General features: G+C 39.0%; 1 protein-coding gene across 4 annotated transcripts in view; it reads left to right on the top strand.

Moving 5' to 3' along the window:
• LOC576349 (bifunctional 3'-phosphoadenosine 5'-phosphosulfate synthase) overlaps positions 1-16,949 on the top strand; it is a 32,489-nt gene extending 15,540 nt beyond the window's left edge. For 2 of the 4 annotated variants that reach the window (XM_030979026.1, XM_011673472.2), the window contains exons 2-12: positions 6,189-6,306; positions 6,832-7,067; positions 8,496-8,634; positions 9,519-9,637; positions 10,526-10,639; positions 11,203-11,314; positions 11,814-12,019; positions 12,626-12,887; positions 13,403-13,545; positions 14,154-14,279; positions 16,433-16,675. In XM_030979026.1, the coding sequence (XP_030834886.1) occupies positions 6,189-6,306; positions 6,832-7,067; positions 8,496-8,634; positions 9,519-9,637; positions 10,526-10,639; positions 11,203-11,314; positions 11,814-12,019; positions 12,626-12,887; positions 13,403-13,545; positions 14,154-14,279; positions 16,433-16,675 (1,818 nt within the window). 4 annotated transcript variants of the gene reach the window in all.
• Positions 16,950-18,005: the final 1,056 nt, after the last annotated feature.

Genomic DNA, 18,005 nt, shown 5'->3' with positions numbered 1-18,005 from the left:
TTTCGCCTACCAGTATTTAGAATTGTCTAGTGTCTAGTCCTCAGTGGAGTACTTATTAAACACGGTCAAACAGATTTGTGCAATGTGGCATTGGCTTGAGGGAACACTTACAATGTACAGGCACCCCCCCCCCCCCCAAACAAAAAAGAGATTCAGCTGGAGTTGATTGATTTTGGTCTTGATTTTAGCTACCGTATACATTGTAATCACACTTATAATATGTATACAAGAATCATTGCTTCTTGCTACATTCAATTTTCATGTTTGTTTATTGAGTATTCAAATAACTTTAATTGTATTCTTCTGCACCTGAAAGTACAATGTATTAAATGTAATGTAATTTTGCAGTTCTAACTGTACATATAGTACATGCATACATGTACATGTATGTGCATAGAGTTAGTGTATTCAGTCAGCTACACTTTAAACAAATTGAATGTAAATTGCTCTTGGCAATTGTCCATCAATTGATTGTTTTTCAGTGGAAAACCTTGAAATGGATTCGATTCAGAAAACATGAATGAAGTCAAATTCAATATATTCAAGTCTTGCAAATAAAATTTAAAAATAATTAAAAGTTTTGTGAATGTAATTGTGAAAGAAACGTTGTGGAATCGATCAGAAAAGGTTGATCATCTAGCATATAAGTATTGGTGTGTACTGCAAGGTTCTGGAATCATCAAAATGATAAGAAATTTTTTATGATTTCAGAACCTTGCAGTACACACACCAATATACTTACCAGTATATGCTAGATAATAATAATGCATGAGATTTATATAGCGCCATTATCCATTTTAGATGATCAACCTTTTCTGATTCCACAACGTTTCTTTCACAATGCAATCGCATGACCAGAACTGCTCTTTAACTTTATCTTTAAAAAGCATTGCCAGTTTACCACAACCAATTTTTTGCAACTTGTTTTGTTATAAAATACAAGTATTACTATTACTTATTTTTTCTTCATACTCATAGAATACCAGTAAAGTTTTAAAGGATGATTCAAAACATTCTAGCTGTACACAAATCCTCTTCTTTTTAAAGGTCATTGGTCCCTTTCATTGTCCAATTAGGTCAGGAATTCCACTACTTAATTTTTGCTTCCACGCTAACTTCCTAATTTGTGAGCCTTTGTTTGTGTTTTGTCATGGGAAAGTTTAAGGTTTCAATTTCTAAATGCGCCTTTAATTTAAACATATTATTAAAAGAGGCAAGTAAGCATAAACATACATGTAGGAAGTGGAATAGAAACATGCTACACGAAACATATAGGACATTTGGAGGCATGTCCATAAAGTATTTGAACACATAGAGTACCAAACTGCTAAAGTCATATTCGCTCGTCATCCAGGTTACTGGTTTCCAAAGTTACAGAGCCTTTGCATGAGGTTCACCACAGAATCATTCAAGCAACAGGCTGGAGCAGGGCAAATATAGTGTTTGGGTCTGGTGGGATCACCATGCCATTGCCTAACACAAAATTGTGTGAAACCAGCAACTTTGACAACTTGGCCAGTATGACATCACACTTTGGTACTCTATGACCCTAGTCTATTACCCTTGTTAGGAAAAAATTGCTTGTGGTATTCTTTTACTAAAATTCCCCAACTTTTGTATAGTATGGGGTTGTTCTGCTCTTGCAAGAAACCTGCTTGTAAAGAACATATTCCATTTAATGATTGGCTAAGTGCTCTAAAAATATTTTTACATGTACAGATACATGTTCATGACGTTGCTAAATCCGCCCCGACCAAGATGTACATCATGTATGTGTACAAGACTGACTGTATTATGAATACAAGTGCAAAAACTTTTCAGAAATCAATTTAATTAAGGACGATTTCAATGTCCCATTGTATATTGCTTATAGAAATTAATGTTTGAATTACTTGTACGTAATTGCCTTATGTTGATATTTTGAAAGTGTTTGCAATTATATTCATAGGACATTTGGACTGACTGACCTTAATATGTAGGCTAAAGTTGATTTGAAATTTTGAATACAAAGATCATAGATGTTACATTTACATGTAGGCCTATATGTACATGTACATGTACACAATGCACTTTAAGACTGACTTGCTCAATACTGTCGATCAAAGATCAAATTAATCATTCACAATTGCTCCCCCTAATGAACCTCACCACTAGATATTTATCAATGGGCAATATCAATTTGAACCTGGCTTAAGATCTCATTAAGGACCCTTGTGAGGTAATTTCAGGATAACGAAGTTCAAGGAGTATTCATTTGCCAAATCTTAAATCACATCAGCGCTCTTTCGATGTGACCTCGATCTAGCTCCTGCCCATCTCTGCTGAAAGGAAGCAAGTCACATATTCCTCAATCTTCATATTTGCTTGACTAAAGGTGCATGTTATCTTGAGGTGAGGTATTCGGGAAAAGAACCTCTTACAGAATCCAACCAACGACAAAACAATGTGAGAGGTACACCCTGTAGATACAACTCGTATAGATTGGATACTAGTATGCCCATTGATTTTTTTTGTGGATTTGTGAAAACCAAGTAATGAGAATGGAAAACTTTCTGCCTTATTGTCATACCTTAGTGTTTGATGTTGCTTTTTTTAAATTTTCTTTTTGAAGCTTCTTTAATGATATTGTGTAACAAATCTGGCTTGGGGTACAAACTTTACTTCTTATCAAATCAGTTATCTCATGAATTTGAACAGTGTAGATTGGTGTAATTTGTTGATGTATTTTTAGCTCTTATTATGACGAAGATAAATTAGACAGACCTTGTGAACAAACACAATTTAGCTTCTATCTCATTTCTATTTTTGGAAGCTTGTCTACATGTACATGAATGTGTATTTATTTTGTTATACAAATAGGAATATATACTGGTCTTGGTAAGACGAAAGAGCTTGATTGATCAATTAAGGTTTTGTTGTTGTTGTAATGTGTAAATGAATGGCAACCATGGCAACAAGGGTCTTACACGTATTCCCTGAGCCATGTGTTATAAGATACGGAAATGTGGAGCATATTATACTTTGATGTTTGTCATTAAAAAATCATCTCAGCTTACTGTGTCATATCTGAAGGAGGCTTCATTCATGCTTCAAAATGATGCAGTTTCATGTAACTCTCTCTCTCTCTCTCTCTCGGCCTACTTTCATCAGATCGAAGTTGCAAAATAACCCGCTATTTTAACTAGCCCGCTCTCAAATTAGCCAGCTAATTCACGTCTTCATCAGCGTGCCATTGCAATTAGCAGGCTATTTGGTCGAGACAATATCCTGAGAAATTTGGTCTTGTTTCCAAAATATCTAACTATTTGGGAAATAGTGGGCTAATTTGCAATCGTCCGAGCTGTAGTTTGTGATGAGCATATTGGTCTGGTGAAGACGCAATTTCTCACTCTCTCTCTCTCTCTCTTGCATAGCAAGAATGAAACCGCCGAAAACGCATCAAACTTCCTGTGTCTCATGATTATTAGGCAATTATCAATTTCCTCAGTGAAAGCAGTGAGAGCTTTTGTTTTTGTGGCTAGCTTTAGAGACCAAATTCACTTCTATCATTGATCATGGTTTATAATTTGGTTTTTTATCAGGCTCAAACTCTGTATAATCATACATGTGTGGTAATTTTTACATAAAATTCTTTTGTAAATGTACATGTACATGTACCTACATGAATTACATTGGTATATTTGGTATTGCTTTCAAAATTGCATTGTAATAGAGCAACATCATTAATGCAAACATTAAAATCTGCCAAGTCATGCATATTATCTATTAATTCAACCTTTGCGCCTATGTGCCTAGCTTCTTGTATGTCTTTCGTGTTGTTTCAATATTAGCAAAAGTGCTTTGGTACAAATGTCAAGAGGAACATGCAATATTTCTTGTCTCGTCCACAAAGGCAGTTTGATCAACAATTTCGACCCACTTTAGGCGCGTCTTCATCATCTCGAAATTGACAAATAACCAGCTTTTTCTGATTTGGGAGATAATCCCGAAGTTACAATTCGTGTCTTCATCAGCTCGAGATTCGACCTCGACCTTGAGAAATTAGCTCGAGATATTTTGCTCAGCGTTCGCGCATAGTGCGAGTCTTCGGGCTGGTGAAGACGCACCGGACAAATAGCTGGATATTTTGCCAAATAGTGGGATATTTTGCAAACTATCCCAAGATATCTTGGGATGACAATCCAGACCAAATATCCTGCTAATTGCAACTTTGGGCTGATGAAGACGCAAATTAGCTGGATAGTTTGCGATCAGGATAGTTTTAATAGTGGGATATTTGGCAATCTCAAGATAGTGAGGACAGGCCTATTGAGGTTCAAGCATCGTCACAGTATGTGCGCTCATAGTACCAAGTTCAGTACAAGTACATTGTTTGTTTTACATTACGTGGCATTTTTGTAAAGCCCTTTACATAGTCAATTAAGAACATTGACAAGTTGACAACTGTTGGTATGTACAGGATGTGAAGTTGACAAGTGTGTCTTTGTCATAACCCCAAAAAAAGAAGCAAATAAGAGTGGCTGTGGTGACATGATCATTGAGCTACATTTTGTTGGTGTTGGAACATGTGCAGTATGAATTAACATAAGTAATGTCCAAATACGGTTCTGTATTTCTGTTGAGCAACATTATGCGCATATTTTGTTGGTGTTGGAATATGTTGCTGTATGAATAATCATGAGTAATGTCCAAATAAGGTTCCATCTTCCTTAAAATAGGAGTTTTATCCGTAGATAACCTGAAAATCAAGAATCAAATGCCACATGAGCTGCAAAGACAGTTGAACCTGCTTTAGCAACCACCTGTATAGAAAGACCAATTTGAGTGTTTCTTTATGAGAAATGTGTCATATTGAAACATGCAATAATGGAACTTGTACATATAATTCATAAAGGCCACCTGAGCTCATATTCCTAAAATCTTACTATGCCTAGTTGTCAACTAACTACATATATACCACAGCCTATAGTTGACAATTAACTTTAATAGTAAGTTTGTATGTGCATGTATATGGGCCCTGGAGGATAATCATGCTTTTCTTCTCTCACCTGAGCGGTCTTCATACCATGACTCGACATAATTTGCTCTGTTCACCTGAGCGGTCTGCATACCATGACTCAACATTAATAGCTCTTGCGACTATTGGTCATGTTTGATTTTTAAGCATTTGCTTCAGGGTTCAGTTCAATGTCAAAGAGGCTGTTCACACCGCAATGAGATAGCGCGGTCTATCGTAGCACCCCCTTTTTTCTAGCGCGCGCTAGACCGCGCTATCTCTCGTGGACCACCCCCAAGAGGTGCTCCAGTGGCACGCCGTTTTGGCTCGCCGTGGCTCGCTGTTGGGCGGACCGAAACGACGTTGTACCTTCCAAACCGCAGAGATAGCGCGGTCTAGCGCACGTTATCTCTGCCGGTGTGAACAGCCTCAAAGACAGTGTTGGTAGGTACAAGACTACAAATGTTTGCTTCAAGGTTGAAGTTAAGAATTTAGTTTGTCCAGGGGGGTATTTCACAAAGATCCCAAGTTGAACTTAAAAATAATGGAAAGCCGTCTGAAAATATTTTGTAAAAATTGTTTTAAAAGTCATAAAATATTAATTCAGATCATTCATATAATCTATTATTAAGGAGACTTCATGTTCTTGATGTGGGATTTATGAAAAGTCTAAAAATACTTCAATCTTTGCTTTTGAATATATTTAATTTTAAGGCTGCAATTGGCTCTCCATAATGTTTAAGTCCAACTTATAGTTAAGTTTGACTTCGGATCTTTGTGAAACATCCCGCAGAATTTGACCAAGGAGTAGTTGCTGCCGAAGCATCTGGTATAAAACCCTTTGATAGATATTTCACTGTACAAATCTTGAATCAATTCATCAAGATTATCAACCTAGTAAGACCATATTCAAGACTTGACACTGAAAGGTGCCCCAACAATAAGTCTGAACCCCAACAATTTTGAAGTTTATACATAGGGCTCATACATACAGAGAGTTAAAATTTCAATTCCGACCCGCTTCCAAAAAGAGTAAGTTTTGAGTCCTGCCATACTTATATCATCCTTTTTTACCCTTTTTTTCCCCTCTGGTAATGGTAATGGTAATGGTTTTATTAAAAATTCATTTGCAGCCAGATGGTTGAATTGCAGAACTTTGTACATTGTAAAAACATAAATACTTTCTCTACAGTCAAAGAAGCAAGGTTCCACCAACGTGACGGAGCAAACCCATCATGTCTCCAGGGACAAGCGTGGGCAGGTCATGGGCATGCGCGGGGGCTTCCGTGGATGTACTATCTGGTTCACCGGTAAGTCAAATCAGCACAAGTCACTTCACTTTGTGCCCAGTAGGACGCAATTAAACACCAGTTGTCAAAACCGTTTTGATTGCTGGAATAATAGTATCATTATGAAGTATTTGGACGATGTACGAATAGATATGTCTTGCTAAGATGTAATAAACCAATTCTTCATAAACCTGGTAGGTCTATGTTCTTACTACCATAAGTAAAAAAAAAAAAAAAAATGTATAACCTTTCCTTTTGTTATTCGTTGGCAGCAGAAATAAGGCTCTTCCTCTTTAAAGCGGTCTCTTCATTTATGCATTATCATTTTGTGATCTGTTCTAAAAAATTGTAAATGGAATCAATTTCAAATTGAACTTGAATTTTATGCTGTCCTTATAAATTGTTATAGAGGACTATTAAGTTTGGAACTTGGGATGGATACAAAGTGCTCTATATGTACATATGCAAAGGGCTGTGTAACTCCTAGAAAAGGTGCCTTAAAGTAATATTAAAGTTTATTATCATTATTGTTATTGTTCATGTCAGGTTTGTCTGGAGCCGGTAAGACGACTGTGTCCTTCGCCCTTGAGGAATACCTGTGTCACCACGGCATCCCGGCCTACGGTCTGGACGGAGACAACGTGAGAACCGGTCTCAACAAGAACCTGAGCTTCACCCCCGAGGACCGTGAAGAGAACATTCGTCGTGTCGCCGAGGTCGCCAGGCTCTTCGCCGATGGTGGTATCGTCTGTCTGTCCTCATTCATCAGTCCCTACGCAAAGGTAAGCTTGGTGGATTGTTTCTTTTATGACTTCAGTTAAACCTGCTTTAGTGACCACCTGTCTATAACAAGCACCTTTTTCGTTTCCCTTGAAAATGGTTCTCATTGAAATATATACTAAAGGAACCTGTCTACAAAGACCACCTGTCTACAACAGGCACATTTTTTGTTTCCCTTAAAAATGGTTTCTCATTGAAACATGTACTAAAGGAACCTGTCTACAAAGACCACCTGTCTACAACAAGCACATTTTTTGTTTCCCTTGAAAATGGTTTCTTATTGAAACATATACTAAAGGAACCTGTCTACAAAGACCACCTGTCTACAACAAGCACATTTTTTGTTTCCCTTGAAAATGGTTTCTTATTGAAACATATACTAAAGGAACCTGTTTACAACAAGCACATTTTTTGTTTCCCTTGGGTGGTCGCTGTAGACAAGTTTGACTGTATTTGCCTTTCCTAAGGGCACTGAAACACTCTCTTGGTCTTGAATCAAGGTCATCCCGTTTCCAACACCACCAATCTGTCTTGTCAATCATCTGGGGGGCGTTTCACAAACCCTTTTTTCAATGACAAATGGCAAAAATCAGTGACAAATCTGCTGATAACCAATCAGAAGCAAGGATTTCAGTAGCTTATAACAAAAACTGTTATTTGACACTGATGGCAAGTTTTGTGAAACGCCCCCCTGGTCTCTTTTTGCCCATGCATCTAGTCCTTTGTACATTGATTGAAGATGGGTTAAGATGTGATATCAAGAACTACTGGAGTACTTCACCTGCATGTCCACACCTGTATGCTTCTCAGCAAGAAGAAAACAAAATTTGCCCTACCTCAATTTGGCAATAGAGGGCATCAACGACCATGGGGATATTTTTGGTAAAAGGCCAAAGGCACTTCCGGTGTCCATACAAATGCAATTGGTCGAGAACTGTAAAGTTTAACAGAAATCATAGTTTCAGAACCAATAAACTATATGTAACATATTATAATGGTGCCTACAAAGATCTCATCTAATCATCAAGGAAGTTCATGAAACCTCAACAATAATTTAGTTAACTAAGGAATTAGTTGACCCTGCTGTACATTCTCGATGGAAGCTGGAAGAAACCTTGTCTTATAGTCTCTCCCGCATCTGCCCATGTGCTGACCTGCGCAGTGTTGGAGGAAGGTTGCCATCTACTGCCAAACTTCGTATTTGCGGTAGGGTCTATTATAGTACAGTCAAACCTGCTTTAGTGACCACCTGTCTACAACAAGCACATTTTTTGTCTCCCTTGAAAATGGTTTTTGATTGAATCATGTACTAAAGGAACCTGTCTACAAGGACCACCTTTTGTGTTTCCCTTGGGCGGCAGCTGTAGACAGGTTTGACTGTATTACAGGTTTTCTAAATGTTCTTTTTATTTGTTATTCTTTTCCTTCAGGACCGTGATGTTGCACGACAATTGCATCAGAAGACTGGCCTTCCGTTCTACGAGATCTTCGTCAACACTCCATTGGAGATCTGTGAGGAGCGTGACGTGAAGGGACTGTACAAGAAGGCTAGGGCTGGCCTTATCAAGGGTAGGTCAAAGGTCAAAATGTGTTAAAGGTATAGTCCAGTTTTGGAAACGCCCCCCCCCCCTTCTCAAATGAAAAATGAAATGGACACTCTTATCACCAATCTTGTGAAAGAATATGTTTTGACTAATATGTGATGATACAATTGGTAAATGATGATAAATTCCCTATCAAAATGCACTAGTATGTTGGATTTGAATTAAATTATGAAATTGAACCCAGGACCTTCCAGTTCCAAGACCACTTCTATAACCACCTTTAAAAGGTAATGCAAAATTTAGGGAAATTTTGAAAATTGGACCGACAGTAATTCTTAAAAATTTTGAAATATTTGGATGCCCCTCTGGATGTTTTATAAGCACTAAACAAATTAGCCCCTAAAACACTTTCGAGAAATTGAATAATACAAAATTTACCGGTGCTCCCGGTAAATGTCAAATATAGCGCCTAAGGCCATTCGATGGTAGCTGCGACCATTGAAATCTCAGAATATGCAGTTCTGATATATAATTTCCAAACGGGAATAGCAAATCGGTTGATTGTAGTCAACTAACATTGTTTTTAAGCTAAAGTAATATCAGTCTAGAGAGGGATCCATACAACATAAAGAGTTTATTATTTACAATCATTTCATCACTTAAGATTCAATTTCAACAACAACAACGATCATTGAATATTGTAAAATCGCATATGCTTCCAATATGTTCATTTGAACCAAATTCATGACCCCATACCAAAACTTTGTATTACCTTTAAGCTACTATTATCTGTTATTACCCTAGGCTTCACTGGTATTGACCAGGCCTATGAAGCACCCTTTCAGTTCCTAGACTACTCCTATATCCACTAAGCTACCATTAATGATCACCATTTGTTCTTATATCTAGGCTTCACTGGTATCGACCAGGCCTATGAGGCACCTGAGAACCCAGACCTGGTGCTTATGTCTGGCAGGGACAGCGTCAAGGATGTAGTCCAGCAGTTGGTCAAGTTCCTCAGGGCAGAGGTAAGTGGTCAGTCCAAATTGCCATCTGGTCCAATATCCTTCAGCCCAATAGTGTTTGGGCCAGTAACATTTGGTCAAGGCCATTTAGACCAGTGACATTTGGTCCTCTTTTGCCCTTCATCTTCTCTCTTTTAAGTTAACCAAGATCTCCATTTATTTAATAGTCATGACACTTAGCATAAGGTTTGATTTAATGAGGCGACTGTTAGATATATCGCGGAAGAGGTTTACGGTACACCATGTGTAAAGTCCTAGAAGGACTAAGGAAAGTGGATAGAAATGGAAGTGAAATGGAAAGGCGAGAAAGTGGAGGTTGGAAGGAAGAGTATCTTTCGGAAGTGAGTATAGTCCTGAAAAGGACTGTAAACCAGAAAGTTGTAGACAGGATGAGAGGTTTGAGTAGAAGCCTGGATTGAGTTGGAGAGTTGAGTAGATGAGAGAAGCTGGCTTGAGTCGGCGAGTAGAGTTGCAGAGCAGGAGCAGGAGAGTAGACTCGACGTTTCGGACAGGTTGACTGTCCATCTTCAGGACACTTTCCTTAGTCCTTCTAGGACTTTACACATGGTGTACCGTAAACCTCTTCCGCGATTGTTCATACCACCATGCAAACCTTCAAACATCATCTGTTAGATATATATTGTAATTCCATAGGGGCGCATTGCTGAAGAAAACAGTTTTACCGAGTCATGAAAAGATTTGTCGACATGGTCGTCCTCTTGAAAAGTAAAGGCCATGGAAGACTGTGTTAGTCCCGTGCAAGTTGATTTTAGTTATGGTCTTTTTACCATCTTAATGCACCAATAAAAACATGATTTGCACAAAATCATCATCATAGACTTTCAAAAAAGAAAGACAAATAATGTTATTGTTTGTCATTCTTCTTTACAGAACATTCTTCCCGACTCTGTTGTGGATAGCGTGAAGGAGCTGCTCGTCCCCGCAGAGGCAGTAGCAGAGGCCTTGAAGGAGGCAGAGAGCCTTCCATCCCTCAACATCAACAAGGTGAGTCCATTCACATTTTAGGGGTGTTTGTGATTTTGTATAATTTGACTAGTAAAGTTGGGTGTCTTTCCTCATTTAATAGCAGTGGAGATACATATTCTACCCCCCCCCCAAAAAAAAAAAAAAATAGAGGATAATTTATGTTGTAATGATTTGGAAGAAATCACTAGATTTATGAGGACTCTCTTTAAAGCCTATCTGCACTAGTTTGGCCAGGAGGGAACATTAGACCTCCCTGCGTGGTCACTGACAGGTGGTTATCTCGTCAACTCAACTCTCAATCAACATAAGAAACGGGATCATGGGGGATCAACGGGTACTGCTTAGGCATTGTTGGCCATATAGAGGGCGAAAGTATCTACCAGTAGTGCAGTCCCGCTTTAATAGCAGTGGCAATTCATATTCTACCCGAAAAAAGAATAGAGAATAATTTGTGTTGTAATGATTTTGAAGATATAACTAAATTTATAATGACTCTCTTTAATAGTACTCACACCATTTGTTCACATTTTATCGATTTCTTTTTCATCACGTCTGTTCTTCCTTCCCACAATCCCTCACAGCTTGATATGCAGTGGACCCAGGTATTAGCCGAGGGGTGGGCGTCGCCCATGATGGGCTTCATGCGGGAGAGGGAGTTCCTACAATGTCAGCATTTCAACTGCCTTCTCGATGGTGAGTAGGCTTTAGTAGTAGAAGGTCATTAAGTCTATTAATATCATATCCATGTAGGGGTAGTGTCTAATTTGTCTTATGGGAGGGGGAGGGAGAGGGGAAGGGGGACTTTGGCATAGAATTTCTCCAAGAACATGAGGGAGAGGTGTGCTTACAATGTCAACATTTTAACTCTCTTCTCGATGGTGAGTTTGCTTTAGTAGCAGAAGGGACCTTAACTTAGATAAAGGTACACCCACATTTTTACATCTCGTTATGGCACAGAATTAATTCAAAATATTGGGACAATAAGTTATCAAAACAAAATAATCACTTAGTGAATTCTATTAACCTAAAGAATGCCAGGTGAACTTGTTGAGTATGATTTTATACAAAATAGCTGTTTACAGATTATTTTTTAGTGATTTGATACACTTTAATGGTAGCTTAAACATTCTATTTTCATTTCTGTGTGGAACAATTTTCAGGCCTTTAAAAGATCTTCCCTTTCTTTCCCCAGGCGGTGCTATAAACCAGTCCGTCCCGATTGTTCTTCCCGTTGAAACCGAGGACAAGGAGCGTTTGGAGAAGTTGGAGGCGTTCACACTCAAGTACGAGGGTCGCTGTATAGCCATCCTGCGAACGCCAGAGTTCTACCTACACAGGAAGGAGGAGAGATGCTGCCGTCAGTGGGGAACGTCCCATCCTGATCATCCCTATATCAAGGTAAGTGTACATGGTGCTGCTTTCAACCGGCTCAGACTGGTTTGATCCACCTAAAACCGGTACAAACTGGTTAATTCATTGGAAACTGGTTTGTGTCCATTGAAAGCTGATTTTGACTGTAAGAGAACAGTTTGACTCATGGAATCCCACGTTTTATTCATACCAAATTTGTCAATTACAAACTCATTCAATTAATTGATCTCCTAATGTTTCATAGGCAATATATCCAATGCAAGTGATCCACCTTTATATTTTTTGATGATGTAGGCAGTGTCTCTGCAGAAAGTTTTGGTAACCCTTCTCTCAGAACAGATGCACTTTCATTCAACTTAATTGAACATGAGGAAACAATATTTCAAATTTATCCAAGCAACTATTTCTTTTTTGTTTGCAATTATCACAAACTTTGAATTATTATCAATAAAAAATATGATAAGTTGTGAGTTATTGCAATCTTCGAAAGAGGAATTAGAATATGTCTTCTTTTTTAAAAAAATGCACATGAGTAGACTGGTGAATTGGTTTTCATTCATAAGTATTCATAAATAATGATACATGCCATAAAAACTAAAACAACAACAACAACAACATTCAACTTTTGTACAGATGGTGATGGAGAGTGGTGATTGGCTAGTTGGTGGCGACCTGGAGGTCTTGGAGCGTATACGTTGGAACGACGGGCTGGACCAGTACCGCCTCACTCCCAACGAGCTCCGCACCCGCTTCCGAGAGATCGGCTCCGACGCCGTCTTTGCATTCCAGCTGCGTAACCCCGTCCACAACGGCCACGCCCTGCTCATGAACGACACCAAGCGCAGGCTGAAGGAACGCGGCTACAAGAAGCCATGTCTGCTTCTTCATCCCCTGGGTAAGAGATAATACGATTCTTACGACACATTCTTGGTGAACACTTGCTCTGAGGTCAGTTTCCTACACTTCTAAATTTTTTAATTACTTACTTCAACCCCGAACCTCAAGAATTGCATTCATTCATATTGGTTTTATTCTTTTGTTAATCTGAAATTTGTCATGGTTCCAAAAGAATTGCTGCACTGCTGGTGGATATACAAAAGCATTCCGCGAAGGGTTTCTAGAGAAAGATATTATTACTATTAATCTCTGATTCAAATTACCTGTGCCTTGGAGGGTCAAAAAGGAACTCTAATAATAACAATAATATTATGCTTATTTAGCGCTTAATACAATGTCTCTAAGCGCTTTAGAGATATATTATTACCCCGGTCATTGGGTTCAGTATAACCCTCGGGTTTCTCCTTCCATTTTGTATTTCTTGTAGTTCCCAATATTTAATTGATATTCATTTACTGCCATCATCAAATATTAATCCCGGTATTGATTGTGTGAATTCTTGATCACTCTCAGGTGGTTGGACCAAAGCTGATGATGTGCCTCTCGATGTGCGCATGCGCCAGCACTCAGCTATCCTAGATGAAGGCATTTTGGATCCAAATAGTACAGTAGTGGCCATCTTCCCATCACCCATGATGTATGCAGGACCAACAGAGGTAAGACATAGCTTCCATTACATAATCATAATGATGAAGATGATAGCATTCAGCTATCCTAGATGAAGGGGTTCTGGTTCTGGTGTTGTCGTCTAGTCGATAAGTCGTAGGTCTGTGGATCTCAGGGTTGGCGGTTCCAGTACCGCTACGGCACTAATGTCCTTTGGCAAGATATTAATCTACATTTGCCACTCTCCACCAAGGTGTTAAATGGGTACCGGTGGGAAGGAATTCCTTGAATGCTGTGAGTGCCGAAATCGGCCGACTAGCAGAGCCGGGGTAATAGTTGGAGCGCCCATACCATGTTGGTAATGATAATGCCCTTTATAATGCTCATGACAACAGTATTAGTGTTAGCGGTAGTAGTGGTAGAGGTAGTGGTGGTAGTAGTAGTATTAGTAGCTACATTTATATTGTGGCCATGCCCACAAAACTGACCTTTTGCAAATGGTACAAGTTTCTTGCTGTGAAAATCTTTCTTGTATACCAATCACAACAGTTTAATGTAGCAAAAGCTTCTGGTTATTCAGTAGCCTTTCTTGATTTAACACATGTTCCAAACAACGTCCAAAACTCATTCAATTCAAATTTGACGTTCTCTTCCGCAGGTACAATGGCACGCCAAAGCTCGTATGGCCACAGGAGCAAACTTCTACATCGTGGGTCGTGACCCCGCCGGTATGCCACACCCAGACAAGTCAGGTGACCTCTACGATCATTCCCACGGCCGACGTGTAAGTACCAAGATTAATATTTATCTTAGTTAAGCAGAAAAATTAATTGATTAGTTAAAGAAAAATGGCATCCTTCTCTTGTTGGTGTCTTTATTAGATCTCTGTTTGGGTTTTCTATAAAAAGACCATAGATTTCCTTAAGAGCAAGTATTTGATGTTCATTTGCTTACATGTCCAGGGGGGGGGGGGCATTTCACAAAACTTGTCATCAGTGACAAATGACATTTGTCGTTATAAGCTACTGAAATCCTTGCTTCTGATTGGTTATCAACATTGGTTGTCATACTGGTCCCTGGTCAAGCAGTTAAAAACTACCATTTGATATTGCCCTAGGGAAGGTCTACTGGGATTTTCTGTTGGACACCTGAGATTTCTGTGGGAGCAGGCAGTTAACTTTATCCTTTAAAAGAACCTTTTGGAGGTCAAGTTGGGGTACTCCGACGTAAAGAAATTATTGTGAAATATGTTTATTTTTAATAGAAAGATACAGATTAAAGGTGTTCTCATGCCTTGGGAGGAAAGGGAAATGGAGGAGGAGGGGGGGGGGGACATTGTGAAAATGATAAATTAAACAATCCTAAAACGACCATCCACCGTCCAATTACCTGTTGATGTAGGTTTAGGGTTTGACATTACTTTATAAGTTTTTGAGAAATCCTAGCATGCTCAGGAAAAGATTTTTTTACTCTTCAAGAAAATACCTACACTGTAGATTTGATGGTCTTCTTGAAACTCAAACCTCTTTTTATTTAAGATGGGTGTCATGGTATTTTTGTTTTTCATAATAATAAAGGACTATCCATTAACTTTGGTGTTTTGGTCTAGCTGTACTTCTCAGGATCCTCTTTCTCTCTCTCTTTCTTTCTCTTCCGATCTCGTCATTAACCCATACCTGCCCTCTGTATGTTTCTAACATCACCACTCCCCCCCCCCCCTCCACGGCCAAATAGTCCCCGACATCACCTCCCTTTAGCGCCCTCACAGCCTGTCGCTGGTCAGGCTGTACCTGTGAGGGACCGCACACGTGTGTGAGTGATCTTATTGGCTACATAGTCCAAAGGGCGCACATACAACGGAACTCCTGGCTACGGAATAATAAAAATGTGAGCCCCGTTCCTACTTTCAAAACCAGAAATAACCTGGACTTCTGAAAAAAGGAAAAGAACAAAAAAATAAATTTGTGCAAAGCATTTGTTGACTCGCCTTTACCACCCTGTCTAGTCTGAAAATTCTGCTGAACGGCTGAGCAATAATTTAAAAAACTTTCCGGCTTTGAAATCGACCACGTCGTTATGTGTCTCGGTGTTTAAACTAACATTTTTTCCCTTTATCTGTTTTTTAATAAAATAAAGCTGTTGAGTTTTGCTATACACATGTATTATGTGTTTCAGTTAATGTTTGTTTTCTGTATTGGCATTGGAATTAATGAGCCATTTCCTTCCATAACTTTCTGTCCATCCATCCATTCATTTACTGATATTTCTTTTTATTCCTCCATCTGTCGATTCATCTTTGAATCTACCTTTCTGTCGATCTATGCACTTTTAACTTGGGTCTATTTGCCAAAGTGTTTATTCATTGACAGTGTGTCATCGTTTTGTATGATGGGCACCACCCATGACACTCTGCCGCGCTTGTCAGTCTCTCTCTCTCTCCCTCTTTTTCTCTTAGTCTCTCTCTCTCTGCCTAGACATTTGCTTCTCATCACCTACATATTCATCGACTGAATTGGCATTACAAAAAATTCTGGTTGAACAACACAATGTATGTCAATTTTGTATATGATCTGAATTCCAACATCAGCGGTGGACCCAACACTGTACCAACTGTAACCCTTACCCTGAAGTTAACCCTAACCCTTATCCTAACCCTAATACCAAACCTAGAAACCTAATTAGAACCCTAATTTTGACCTTGGATTGAATAAGCTCAAGGTGACTGTCACTGGTGCAAAGTCACAGTACCAAGTCCACTAGAAGGGAGTGGAGATGGTGCACAGTGTGTGCGAATGAATCCGATGACCGGGGTAATAATATCTATAAAGCGCTTAGAGATGGTATTCCATATTGAGCGCTATATAAATCCAGATAATTAATATTCTTATGTCTCTAATAAAAATATCCATTTCTCTCCCTTTTTATCTATTTCTCCAGGTCCTCACCATGGCGCCCGGTCTCACTCAACTAGAAATCATCCCATTCCGCGTCGCTGCCTACAACCTCAAGAAGAAAGCCATGGACTTCTTCGATCCGGAGAAGAAGGAGGACTTTGACTTCATCTCGGGCACCCGCATGCGCAAGCTGGCTCGCGAGGGACACACCCCTCCCGACGGCTTCATGGCGCCCAAGGCATGGGGGATCCTCTCCGATTACTACATGTCTTTGTCCAAGAAGTAAATGCACGATGTGAACAACCCCCAACGATCAATGATAAGAACGCAGCGAAGGAGGGAATCAAGTGTCTTTGGCTCCATCGTTTAGAAATAATTTCCTTCGCATGACAGACTGCAGTGTGTTTCTAGAATGTTTCATCTATTATTTTCACCCTTTAAAGCCACACTGTCTTACTTATAGCTACTGTGCCCTCTATATAGCAAACAATGTCTAATCGGTGACCATTGGTCCCCTATGATCCTCTTTTTCTTATATTAAGTGAGAGCTGATTTGATGAGATAACCACTTGTCAGTGACCTTGCAGGGTGGTCTAATCCCTTCTGTAAACTATTACAGATGGGCTTTAAACACTAAGAAAAATAATTGAAAAATTGGAAATCCATGTGAAATGTTTCTGGAAATGTCTTTAACGGGTCAGTATCCCTATATTTCATCAGAAATTAGGGATCAACTTCACAAAGGGCCGCAAAATCTTCAACCAGTTGACTTTGAAATTCTCATTCCTGTAGGCCTAAAACGGGAACCACGAGGTTGCCATAGGCAGTGAGCTCAGGTTGTTTCAGGTTGTTCGGGAGAAGTGTAATAACCGACAGTAATAGATTACTATTACTGTATAACATCATTAGCATTGTGTTCATATCTCAGGCATTTTTTTGTAGACAAGACAATACTCACTGAGAGTACAGTCTAAATTCAACGACTGTCTGTTCACCCTTCATCATTATTGGCCTCAAAAAAATCTTTGTGAATAACCCGATATCAGAACGGTGAAGATTTTGAGCCAAGATTTGTGTTAGTGTAGAATGTCCCGCTAAATCGTTTGGGTTTAAGTATGGCCTGGTCATCAGGCAACAATCTAAATCTTCCATACAGCAGTCTGTCATGTTTAGGTTACATTTTTAATCGATGAGCCTTTTTCTTAAATTCATCGTTACGCCTATTCGTCTTTTTTATTCTGTCTTTTTCTCCTTGTGATAGTTTATATATATAGAATATATTATGTTATTATATCCTAAAAGCTTCCCCCTGTTGCCAATTCCAGCGTGTGTTTGCTTCTTTCGAATCAAAGAGAAACTTGTTACAATCGATCAGGCAAACAAATCATTCCAATGAGCCGACAGCTATACTACAGTGAGATGTACAAACAATGGAACATATTATATCGAATGAAGTACCATTTTTTTTTATACGACTCACGTAAGAAAGAATAAAGGACCTTTGTTCTTGCATATTACTTAAATGAAGTCCGATGTATTGGAATGAAATGCGAAACTGATATAATATTTATTTGCTCTGTTTTTAGTAGTTCATATCACTGACCATTGTCGTATAA

This window comes from Strongylocentrotus purpuratus, unplaced genomic scaffold (genome assembly GCF_000002235.5).
Source record: "Strongylocentrotus purpuratus isolate Spur 01 unplaced genomic scaffold, Spur_5.0 spur5_scaffold_10, whole genome shotgun sequence".
Classification (NCBI taxonomy): Eukaryota; Metazoa; Echinodermata; class Echinoidea; order Camarodonta; family Strongylocentrotidae; genus Strongylocentrotus; species Strongylocentrotus purpuratus.
The sequence above is the reverse complement of the archived record's forward strand: the minus strand, read 5'-3'. Positions and strand labels throughout refer to the sequence as shown.